This window comes from Oncorhynchus gorbuscha, linkage group LG04 (assembly GCF_021184085.1).
Source record: "Oncorhynchus gorbuscha isolate QuinsamMale2020 ecotype Even-year linkage group LG04, OgorEven_v1.0, whole genome shotgun sequence".
Classification (NCBI taxonomy): Eukaryota; Metazoa; Chordata; class Actinopteri; order Salmoniformes; family Salmonidae; genus Oncorhynchus; species Oncorhynchus gorbuscha.
The window spans coordinates 79,327,047-79,339,917 of NC_060176.1; the positions used below are offsets into that span (position 1 = coordinate 79,327,047).

General features: G+C 45.6%; 1 protein-coding gene across 1 annotated transcript; it reads left to right on the forward strand.

Moving 5' to 3' along the window:
- The first annotated feature begins 3,790 nt into the window (after window positions 1-3,790).
- On the forward strand, window positions 3,791-10,630 carry LOC124033060 (butyrophilin-like protein 1). The gene is made up of 4 exons (XM_046344984.1): window positions 3,791-3,954; window positions 7,002-7,028; window positions 10,183-10,515; window positions 10,617-10,630. Exons 2-4 carry the CDS (start codon window positions 7,007-7,009, stop codon window positions 10,628-10,630), a joined length of 369 nt encoding a protein of 122 aa, XP_046200940.1. The 5' UTR covers window positions 3,791-3,954; window positions 7,002-7,006.
- The last annotated feature ends 2,241 nt before the right edge of the window (window positions 10,631-12,871 follow it).

Genomic DNA, 12,871 nt, shown 5'->3' on the forward strand with positions numbered 1-12,871 from the left:
TCTCCCTCCCTGCCTCCATCTCCCTCCCTCCCTACGTCTCCCTCCATGCCTCCATCTCCCTCCCTACGTCTCCCTCCATGCCTCCCTTCCAACCTGCCTCTGTCTCCCTCCCTGCCTCCGTCTCCCTGCCTCCATCTCCCTCCCTCCCTACGTCTCCCTCCATGCCTCCCTCCCTACCTGCCTCCATCTCCCTCCCTGCCTCCGTCTCCCTGCCTCCATCTCCCTCCCTGCCTCCGTCTCCCTGCCTCCATCTCCCTCCCTGCCTCCGTCTCCCTGCCTCCATCTCCCTCCCTGCCTCCGTCTCCCTGCCTCCATCTCCCTCCCTGCCTCCGTCTCCCTGCCTCCATCTCCCTCCCTCCCTACGTCTCCCTCCCTGCCTCCGTCTCCCTACCTGCCTCCATCTCCCTCCCTGCCTCCGTCTCCCTGCCTCCATCTCCCTCCCTGCCTCCGTCTCCCTGCCTCCGTCTCCCTGCCTCCGTCTCCCTGCCTCCATCTCCCTCCCTCCCTAATTTTGACAGGTGTATTATTCTGTATAAGATCGGTTTACCTGTTGTCAACCGAGATATCATTATCACTCAGGTCAAACTGCTTCCTGTATCAAGGTATTTATGCCCACACATGGACATATATTTGTGTTAGCTGAGCAAGCTATTACACTGAGCAAAAATATAAACACAACATGCAACAATTTAAAAGATTTTGCTGAGATACAGTCAATTGAAATAAATTCATTAGGCCCTAATCTATGGATTTCACATGACTGGGCATTTGCCCACTGATGTCGGTTACGACGCTGAACTGCAGTCAGCTCAAGACCCCGGTGAAGACGGTGAGGACGCAGATGTGCTTCCCCGAGGCGGTTTCTGACAGTTTGTGCAGAAATTATTTGGTTCTGCAAACCCACAGTTTCATCCGCTGTCCAGCTGGCTGATCTCAGACGACCCTGCAGGTGAAGAAGCCGAATGTGGAGGTCCTGGGCTGGCGTGGTTACACGTGGTCTGCGGTTGTGGAGGTCCTGGGCTGGCGTGGTTACACGTGGTCTGCGGTTGTAGAGGTCCTGGGCTGGCGTGGTAACACGTGGTCTGTAGTTGTGGAGGTCCTGGGCTGGCGTGGTAACACGTGGTCTGTAGTTGTGGAGGTCCTGGGCTGGTGTGGTGACAGGTGGTCTGCGGTTGTGGAGGTCCTGGGCTGGCGTGGGTACACGTGGTCTGTGGTTGTAGAGGTCCTGGGCTGGCGTGGTAACACGTGGTCTGCGGTTGTAGAGGTCCTGGGCTGGCGTGGTTACACGTGGTCTGCGGTTGTGGAGGTCCTGGGCTGGCGTGGTAACACGTGGTCTGCGGTTGTAGAGGTCCTGGGCTGGCGTGGTAACACGTGGTCTGCGGTTGTAGAGGTCCTGGGCTGGCGTGGTAACACGTGGTCTGTAGTTGTGGAGGTCCTGGGCTGGCGTGGTGACACGTGGTCTGCGGTTGTGGAGGTCCTGGGCTGGCGTGGGTACACGTGGTCTGCGGTTGTGGAGGTCCTGGGCTGGCGTGGTGACACGTGGTCTGCGGTTGTAGAGGTCCTGGGCTGGCGTGGTAACACGTGGTCTGTAGTTGTGGAGGTCCTGGGCTGGCGTGGTGACACGTGGTCTGCGGTTGTGGAGGTCCTGGGCTGGCGTGGGTACACGTGGTCTGCGGTTGTGGAGGTCCTGGGCTGGCGTGGTGACACGTGGTCTGCGGTTGTAGAGGTCCTGGGCTGGCGTGGTAACACGTGGTCTGCGGTTGTGGAGGTCCTGGGCTGGCGTGGTTACACGTGGTCTGCGGTTGTAGAGGTCCTGGGCTGGCGTGGTAACACGTGGTCTGTAGTTGTGGAGGTCCTGGGCTGGCGTGGTGACACGTGGTCTGCGGTTGTGGAGGTCCTGGGCTGGCGTGGGTACACGTGGTCTGCGGTTGTAGAGGTCCTGGGCTGGCGTGGTAACACGTGGTCTGCGGTTGTAGAGGTCCTGGGCTGGCGTGGTTACACGTGGTCTGCGGTTGTGGAGGTCCTGGGCTGGCGTGGTAACACGTGGTCTGCGGTTGTAGAGGTCCTGGGCTGGCGTGGTAACACGTGGTCTGCGGTTGTAGAGGTCCTGGGCTGGCGTGGTAACACGTGGTCTGCGGTTGTAGAGGTCCTGGGCTGGCGTGGTAACACGTGGTCTGCGGTTGTAGAGGTCCTGGGCTGGCGTGGTTACACGTGGTCTGCGGTTGTGGAGGTCCTGGGCTGGCGTGGTAACACGTGGTCTGCGGTTGTAGAGGTCCTGGGCTGGCGTGGTAACACGTGGTCTGCGGTTGTGGAGGTCCTGGGCTGGCGTGGTAACACGTGGTCTGCGGTTGTAGAGGTCCTGGGCTGGCGTGGTTACACGTGGTCTGCGGTTGTGTGGCCAGTTGGATGTACTGCAAAATGTTCTAAAACGATATTGGAGGCGACTTATGGTACAGAAATGTACATGAAAGTATCTGGCAACAGCTCTGGTGGTCATTCCTCCAGTCAGCATGCTAATTGCACACTCCCTCAAAACTTGAGACATCTGTGTGACAAAACGGCCCATTTTAGAGTGGCCTTTTATTGTCCCCAGCAGAAGGTTCACTTGTGTAATGATCATGCTGTTTAATCAGCTTCTTGATATGCCACACCTGACAGGTGGATGGGATTATCTTGGCAAAGGAGAAAGGCTCACTAACAAGGATGTAAACACATTAGTGCACAACATTTGAGAGAAATGAGCTGTTTGTGTGTATGAAACATTTCTGGGATCTTTTATTTCAGCTCATGAAACATGGGACAAACACTTTACATGTTGCATATATATTGCTGTTCAGCATAGTTCTTACATCTATTTTAAATAGATTTTTAAAAATCGTAGTTGTATTTAAAAAAAAACACTTTTTTACTTATTTTAGTAAATAGCTTGTACGTACATGTAACAAATAACGTTGGATTTAGTGGCGGTATGTTAGCTCTCTCTGCGGGCTGTCGCTGGTAATGGTCATCTGTATTGTGCAATGCTTTAATCAAAGCACCAGAGGTCAAGTTGTCAAGTGTAAATCTCGTAACATTGATCAGCCCGGATCAGTAATGGTGTCAAATCTGATTCAAAAGTCGAATTAGCACTAGAAAGATGAAGGTCCCGCGGAGTGCACAGGCCAGTCAAGAGCACACATTGGACTTGAACGCTTGCAAGTGTCTTAAACAGTACATTTTGTATTTTTTTAATTTATTTAACCTTTATTTAAACAGTACATATAGAACTGTAAGGGAAAAAAAGTGATTCAAACGTATGTTTTTTATTTATTTTGAACGTATTCAATTGTCCACCAGCAATAGTCACTTGTTATTGTCAAGTTTTCGCTCACAATTTCTCAAATTGCTTTCTCCCAAATTTGGCATTTTTGGGTTTGGATATCCGGTTGATGGGGGCGGGCTTAAAGGCGGGTGCGTGTCTAGAAACCTTAGATTGGTCTCTTCGCTGGAGTGAAGGACGAACTGACAAATTACTGCCATCGGTGTTGTGATTGGCTTTGCGACTCACTTCAGTGTTGCCAACTTAGCGACGTTGTCTTTATAATAGCTTTATATTAGCGACACATTTTTAGCGACACATTTTCAAAAAAGCGACTAGCCACAAATCTAGCGACTTTTCCTGGTGTTATTGGAGACTTTTGGAGACTTTGACGTGAAAGCACGCATCGTTCTTACTCTTCTCAACGAGCAGCGTGTGCTGCCGTGGGCCCCATAACGTCCCCGCCCCTTTCCTTACTGAGGAGTTGGCAACACACTGAGCAAAGGTGAAAGTGAAAGTTGGGTCTCAGTACAGGACTGAGGTGTAGATTGTTCTGTAAAAACGTGTAGAAATGCACATATAGTGACTATTAGAGTGGTTATAGATTTAAATAAACTATTTTGAAAGTGAAGTGGAGGACGTGAAGACCAGTAAAGGTAAGAGGAGGTGTCAGTATATTTCACTTTCCAAACTAGACACAACAGTCCTGTTTTAAAACAATGAGGACTGGAGAAAGAAGAAGGTATGTTTGTATCTGTGTGATTGAGCAAAAGAGAGATTTTGATGAATGGTAATGATGTAAATATGAATGTTTTCCATTTTTATTGAGAAATGAGCCACACACCCCACCTTCTTCCCGGCTGTATGTAATAACACACTAAAATGTCTGGCTAACAATGTAAGAAATAACACTGGAATGTTGCCTCGGGGCTAGAATCACTTCCTCCCTCTCTATCGGCGCCATTTTATATATTGACTACGTCCCTCCTGGCTCTCTCATTAATGTCTTCATCTAAATTACTGATTGTCTCTTATCCGCTTGTCATCCCATTATGCAATAGTTTGTCCATCTCAATTAACAGTAGAAACCACATTTGTTTAAGCAAGTCATCCAGCCTAGTTGTTAGAGCGTTGGACTAGTAACCGGAAGGTTGCGAGTTCAAACCCCCTGAGCTGACAAGGTACAAATCTGTCGTTCTGCCCCTGAACAGGCAGTTAACCCACTGTTCCTAGGACGTCATTGAAAATAAGAATTTGTTCTTAACTGACTTGCCTGGTTAAATAAAGGTATATCCGAGAGGCAGGTCGTTATTGTGTATAAAAATATCAGCTATGTTTTCTTAAGCATTAAATGAGGCTGAATGAACTGTTTCACTGAACGAGGCTCAATGAGAAATAGTTAATGACAAATCCCCAGTAACCTTCTAAGACGACATGGTAATATTGTCTAGATAGAGAACGACAGATCAGCTGTAAACAAGCAGGGCAGGTGGTAATACAGGCAATTCACTTAAAAACAAACAGTTGAAATCAAATGCAACTTTAAATATCTACCTGTAAAACATAAGATCTAGCATCACTTGTATATTTTGTACTCAAAATAAAAACATGACAAAATAAATATATAACATTTACATTGAATTCAGTTGCAGAAAAGCCACCTATTGTAGTGATTTGCTGCTATACTGAACATCTACAGCTGGGTCAGAACATACTGGTTTGGGTTTGAGGATGAACAGGGTAAAACACTGTTGCCAGGGGCTACAATATGACACAGCATTGTGCAGAATGTCACTGTAGAAACTTGATGAAAATTGTCAAACTGAGACTAAATGTAAAGATAATTGACCAATAAAAATATATGGTTTCCGATGCCTTTTGTGAAAAGTAAAGTCTTGATTAACTTAAGGTGCTGACATGGATACTGTCTGTAAGTACCCAGATTGTAATGGTTTTAACCCAAACTCAGCCTTTACCCCCAGCCCTGTCCCCTGTCCCCTACACACCCTAAACCAAACTCAGCCTTTACCCCCAGCCCTGTCCCCTGTCCCCTACACACCCTAACCCAAACTCAGTCTTTACCCCCAGCCCTGTCCCCTGTCCCCTACACACCCTAACCCAAACTCAGTCTATACCCCCAGCCCTGTCCCCTGTCCCCTACACACCCAAACCCAGTCTTTACCCCAAGCCCTGTCCCTTACACACCCTAACCCAAACCCAGTCTTTACCCCAAGCCCTGTCCCCTACACACCCTAACCCAAACCCAGTCTTTACCCCAAGCCCTGTCCCTTACACACCCTAACCCAAACTCAGTCTATACCCCCAGCCCTGTCCCCTGTCCCCTACACACCCTAACCCAAACTCAGTCTAAACCCCCAGCCCTGTCCCCTACACACCCTAACCCAAACTCAGTCTATACCCCCAGCCCTGTCCCCTGTCCCCTACACACCCTAACCCAAACTCAGTCTAAACCCCCAGCCCTGTCCCCTACACACCCTAACCCAAACTCAGTCTAAACCCCCAGCCCTGTCCCCTACACACCCTAACCCAAACTCAGTCTATACCCCCAGCCCTGTACCCTGTCCCCTACACACCCTAACCCAAACTCAGTCTTTACCCCCAGCCCTGTCCTCTACACACCCTAACCCAAACTCAGCCTTTACCCCCAGCCCTGTCCCCTACACACCCTAACCCAAACTCAGTCTATACCCCCAGCCCTGTCCCCTGTCCCCTACACACCCTAACCCAAACTCAGTCTAAACCCCCAGCCCTGTCCCCTGTCCCCTACACACCCTAACCCAAACTCAGTCTATACCCCCAGCCCTGTCCCCTGTCCCCTACACACCCTAACCCAAACTCAGTCTTTACCCCCAGCCTCCTAAATTGTATGTCTGACTTTCTGATTTGTAAATTCCCTGCAGTTCCCAACATTGACCAGCAGGTGGTAATGATACTCTCTTCTCAGACAGTAAATCACCACCAGTCAGCTACATTTATTTTGTTAGGAGGGGATGGAAAAGCATTGAGACTATTTGTCATGGAAGCAATTTCACTCATTTACTCATGTGGATGTGTCCAAAGAGATAAGAGAAGCTAATATTGATAGTCACTGTTAAATCTTTACAGCTCAGGATAATATGACTATAATTAAAGATCATCACTACCATCTGCTGGCTGGATCGGTCTTCTGATTAGAACCCTATTCTACACACTGCTAACCTTATGCCTAACCTTAAACCTAAATTATGATCACAAATGTACATTTTTGTTTTCATTACATTTTATGATAGTCCTGTAGACAATTTAGACTTTGTGGCTGGGTTTTCTAATAACTAGAGAGGCTGGGGGGAGGAGTTTACTCCAAATACCTGAGCAAAGGTGAAAGTGAAAGGTGTGTCTCAGTACAGGACTGAGGTGTAGATTGTTCTGTAAAAACATGTAGATATGCACATATAGTGACTATTAGAGTGGTTATGGATTTAAATAAACTATTTTGAAAGTGAAGTGGAGGACGTGAAGACCAGTAAAGGTAAGAGGAGGTGTCAGTATATTTCACTTTCCAAACTAGACACAACAGTCCTGTTTTAAAACAATGAGGACTGAAGAAAGAAGAAGGGATGTTTGTATCTGTGTGATTGAGCAATAGAGAGAATTTGATGAAAGGTAATGATGTAAATATGAATGTTTTCTCTTTTTATTGCAGTTAAAATGGCAGAGTCCAGAGTTCATAGTAAGTCACCATGCTATAATTAATGATGAACTTTTCTTTCATGTATCTGGGAGAACAGAACTAAACCAACTATTGAAAAGGAAATGTGTTTGTGGTTTTATTTGTCTTTATGTGTAAATGTTTGTCTGGATGAAATGTGTTTGTAACATGAGGACAGGTAGACTAGTGGTTAGAGTGTTGAGCGGGTAACCGAAAGGTTGCTAGATTGAATCCCTGAACTGACAAAGTAAAAATCTGTTGTTCTGCCCCTGAACAAGGCAGTTATAACCCACTGTTCCTAGGCAGCAGGGTAGGCTGTCATTCTAAAGTGCCTTGCTAAAGGGCATATCAACAAATGTTTTCCTTGTTGCCTCAGGGATTCAAACCAGCAACGTTTGGGTTACTGGTCCAATGCTCTTAAGTGCTCAGCTACCTGACAAACATGTCTGTCTAATGGAAAAATACAGAGCCTCTAATTTATTCTATATATTTAGTCATAACAGATCCTTTTCTTCAGTAGATTTAAGTTGAGTTCGGTTCAGGATTTACTTCTAAATGATGTTACAGATGATTTTACCATCAGCCATTAACCTTCACTGATGTTTAAATCAGAGATGTTTACTGTAAAACATCATATGTTGTTATTTCAGGGGAAAGTGGCCATGTATAGACCCATAAAGTGAATTAGTATAATAACTGAAGTGATATTTAATGTTATTAGGTTTGTTTAGTGTCTCTTGCACAATGGTAGACCTGGTTAGTATGAATGTTGAGGCTTGGACACTGGGGTAGACCTGGTTAGTATGAATGTTGAGGCTTGGACACTGGGGTAGACCTGGTTAGTATGAATGTTGAGGCTTGGACACTGGGGTAGACCTGGTTAGTATGAATGTTGAGGCTTGGACACTGGGGTAGACCTGGTTAGTATGAATGTTGAGGCTTGGACACTGGGGTAGACCTGGTTAGTATGAATGTTGAGTCTTGGACACTGGGGTAGACCTGGTTAGTATGAATGTTGAGGCTTGGACACTGGGGTAGACCTGGTTAGTATGAATGTTGAGTCTTGGACACTGGGGTAGACCTGGTTAGTATGAATGTTGAGGCTTGGACACTGGGGTAGACCTGGTTAGTATGAATGTTGAGGCTTGGACACTGGGGTAGACCTGGTTAGTATGAATGTTGAGGCTTGGACACTGGGGTAGACCTGGTTAGTATGAATGTTGAGGCTTGGACACTGGGGTAGACCTGGTTAGTATGAATGTTGAGTCTTGGACACTGGGGTAGACCTGGTTAGTATGAATGTTGAGTCTTGGACACTGGGGTAGACCTGGTTAGTATGAATGTTGAGTCTTGGACACTGGGGTAGACCTGGTTAGTATGAATGTTGAGGCTTAGACACTGGGGTAGACCTGGTTAGTATGAATGTTGAGTCTTAGACACTGGGGTAGACCGGGTTAGTATGAATGTTGAGGCTTGGACACTGGGGTAGACCTGGTTAGTATGATTATGCCCATTGATCTCCCTGGTTATAATGGGGTGTAGGGATACACAAGGTCCATACAGGTAATGGGGCTGGATGGACGTCCATTGTCCATTCAAATCCTTTCTGGCAACAATGTTTGTGGTAGAAAAAGAGATTGGGGCTGGGACACCACTGTTATATTAGTTTGTCTATGAACTGATTAGTGTTTACAGGTCAGATGTCACAGCACTAAAACATGCTGATAACAGGGTTGTGGTGTGCAGCGAATAGCTGCATAAAGGTTACTGTTGGTGACTTGGGGAATACAGGCCTAAGGAACGTGGGTAACAGGCCTAAAGAACGTGGGTAACAGGCCTAAGGAACGTGGGTAACAGGCCTAAGGAATGTGGGTAACAGGCCTAAGGAACGTTGGTAACAGGCCTAAGGAACCTGGGTAACAGGCCTAAGGAACCTGGGTAACAGGCCTAAGGAACCTGGATAACAGGCCTAAGGAACGTGGGTAACAGGCCTAAGGAACGTGGGTAACAGGCCTAAGGAACGTGGGTAACAGGCCTAAGGAACGTGGGTAACAGGCCTAAGGAACGTGGGTAACAGGCCTAAGGAACGTGGGTAACAGGCCTAAGGAACGTGGGTAACAGGCCTAAGGAACGAGGGTCTTGAGTAACACACCTTTACTGATGTTACCATTATCCATGAACCTTTACTGATGTTACCATTGTCCATGAACCTTTACTGATGTTTAAATCAGAGATTTTTACTGTTGGTGACTTGGGGAATACAGTCCTAAGGAAAGTGGCTAACAGGGCTGAGATAGGAAAGTAACAGTGATGAGATAGGAAAGTAACAGGGATGAGATAGGAAAGTAACAGGGATGAGATAGGAAAGTAACAGGGCTGAGATAGGAAAGTAACAGGGATGAGATAGGAAAGTAACAGGGATGAGATAGGAAAGTAACAGGGATGAGATAGGAAAGTAACAGGGATGAGATAGGAAAGTAACAGGGATGAGATAGGAAAGTAACAGGGATGAGATAGGAAAGTAACAGGGATGAGATAGGAAAGTAACAGGGCTGAGGTGTATTGGCAAAGGGACTGGGGTCTTGAGTAACACACGCGTCATTTAGGGCCAGGATATGCCTGTATCTGTACTTGATTGTATAGGTTTGAGGGTACTGGCATGTGGGTGTTAGGGTTAGGGCATGGGGGTAACAGGACTGGGGTGTGTGGGTCATTGAGTTTAGGTGTGTGGGTAAGTGGGCTGAGGTATATAGATATTGAGGTTGAGGAATAGGGGTAAATATCTGTTCATGTTATTATAGACAGAGCACTCTGTCACAACTGTGACCAAGAATAAAACATACTTTTAAATAAATCAATAATCAAAATGGATGACATGTTAGGCTACTAGTGGCATAAGATTAGCAGAGTGGCATGTCTGGGAAAGATGTGGGAACACATGGGATAATATCATTCTAGATTGTAGCATCACATTCTGCTATGACATATAGACTTTCCTTCAAATGAATCTGTCTGTCTGGGATTGTGGGGGTTGTATTTTAGAATTGACATGGTCCTGGTTGTTGTATGTCTATTGTAGTTTTTAATTCAGCTGGTTTATAAATGTACTGAGAGGATTTGTGTTCCTGACACAGATGATGTCATTAAACATGAAATGTTCTCTCTTTCTGAACAGATCAGTTTAAACTCACCTCAGAAGACCATGTGACGGCCGATGTTGGTAAAGAGGTCACCCTCCCCTGTCACCTCTCACCTGACACCAGTGCTGTTGCCACGACGATCAGGTGGTTTAAGGGGACAGAGTGTATTTACCTGTATAAGAATGGCCAGGTGACAGAGAGGGGTGGCTATGAGGGCAGAGTGAGTCTGATCACCCAGGAGCTGGAGAGAGGCAACGTGTCTCTGAGGCTGAGAGACTTCAGGGAGTCAGATAGAGGAGTCTACATCTGTCAGGTCATCCATGGAGAACAGAAGGAGGAGGCTGCAGTGGGTTTATTGGTCAGAAGAGGTAAGTGTTCTAGAACTCCAGTAATGTTTCTAAACACCTAAACAACAACAATAACAACCAGTCTCTTTCCCTGTACAGAACACTTGTACTTTCTCATGTAGGTAGGAGTTCATAGTAGGAGTTACAGATGAATAGAATAGATTCATTCTGAATATCAACTAGTTACAATGCATATTAGCATCACTCTGAGCTTTGAGCTGTTCCTAAAGCATCAGAACCATTCCAACATTACTGTCACGTCTCTTGATTGTCATTAGTAATGAATGTGATGAACAGTCATATCAATATGATGTATGGTATTTGATTGAATAATGTAATGTGACTGAAATAGGATTGAATGTAACTGTAATAACTCATACATTTTGTTATACATTATCAATATTCATTCCTCTCCATCTTGGATAATGGATGACCAGGATCAATACCATAAACCTCCCACTATATATCTGTCATAGAGGTCAATATTTCACATAGTCCTCCCACTATATATCTGTCATAGAGGTCAACATTTCACATAGTCCTCCCACAATATATCTGCCATGGAGATCAATATTTCACATAGTCCTACATCATATACAATGGGGCAAAGAAAGTATTTAGTCAGCCACCAATTGTGCACGTTCTCCCACTTAAAAAGATGAGAGAGCCCTGTAATGTTCATCATAGGTACAGTTCAACAATGACGGAGAAAATGAGAAAATAATATCCAGAAAATAACATTGTAGGATTTTTATGAATTTATTTGCAAATTATGGTGGAAAATAAGTATTTGGTCAATGACAAAAGTTTATCTCAATACTGTGTTATATACCCTTTCTTGGCAATGACAGAGGTCAAATGTTTTCTGTAAGTCTTCACAAGGTTTTCACACACTGTTGCTGGTATTTTGGCCCATTCCTCCATGCAGATCTCCTCTAGAGCAGTGATGTTTTGGGGCTGTTGCTGGGCAACACGGACTTTCAACTCCCTCCAAAGATTTTCTATGGGGTTTGATCTGGAGACTGGCTAGGCCACTCCAGGACCTTGAAATGCTTCATACGAAGCCACTCCTTCGTTGCCCAGGCGGTGTGTTTGGGATCATTGTCATGCTGAAAGACCCACGTTTCATCTTCAATGCCCTTGCTGATGGAAGGAGGTTTTCACTCAAAATCTCACGATACATGGCTCCATTCATTCTTTCCTTTACACGGATCAGTCGCCCTGGTCCCTTTGCAGAAAAACAGCCCCAAAGCATGATGTTCCCCCCCCATGCTTCACAGTAGGTATGGTGTTCTTTGGATGCAACTCAGCATTCTTTGTCATCCAAACACGACGAGTTGAGTTTTTACCAAAACGTTATATTTTGGTTTCATCTGACCATATCACATTCTCCCAATCTTCTTCTGGATCATCCAAATGCTCTCTAGCAAACTTCAGACGGGCCTGGACATGTACTGGCTTAAGCAGGGGGACACGTCTGGCACTGCAGGATTTGAGTCCCTGGCGGCGTAGTGTGTTACTGATTGTAGGCTTTGTTACTTTGGTCCCAGCTCTCTGCAGGTCATTCATTAGGTCCCCCCGTGTAGGTCTGGGATTTTTACTCATCGATCTTGTTATCATTTTGACCCCACGGGGTGAGATTTTGCGTGGAGCCCCAGATCGAGGGAGATTATCAGTGGTATTGTATGTCTTCCATTTCCTAATAATTGCTCCCACAGTTGATTTCTTCAAACATAGCTACTTACCTATTGCAGATTCAGTCTTCCCAGCCTGGTGCAGGTCTACAATTGTGTTTCTGGTGTCCTTTTACAGCTCTTTGGTCTTGGCCATAGTGGATTTTGGAGTGTGACTGTTTGAGGTTGTGGACAGGTGTGTTTTATACTGATAACAAGTTCAAACAGGTGCCATTAATACAGGTAACGAGTGGAGGACAGAGGAGCCTCTTAAAGAAGAAGTTACAGGTCTGTGAGAGCAAGAAATCTTGCTTGTTTGTAGGTGACCAAATACTTATTTTCCACCATAATTTGCTAAAAAATTCATAAAAAATCCTACAATGTGATTTTCTGGATTTTTTTCTTCTCATTTGTCTGTCATAGTTGAAGTGGACCTATGATGAAAATGACAGGCCTCTCTCATCTTTTTAAGTGGGAGAACTTGCACAATTGGTGGCTGACTAATTACTTTTTTGGCACACTGTATCTGCCATAGAGGTCAATATTTCACATAGTCCTCCCACTATATATCTGCCATAGAGGTCAATATTTCACATAGTCCTCCCACTATATATCTGCCATAGAGGTCAATATTTCACATAGTCCTCCCACTATATATCTGCCATAGAGGTCAATATTTCACATAGTCCTCCCACTATATATCT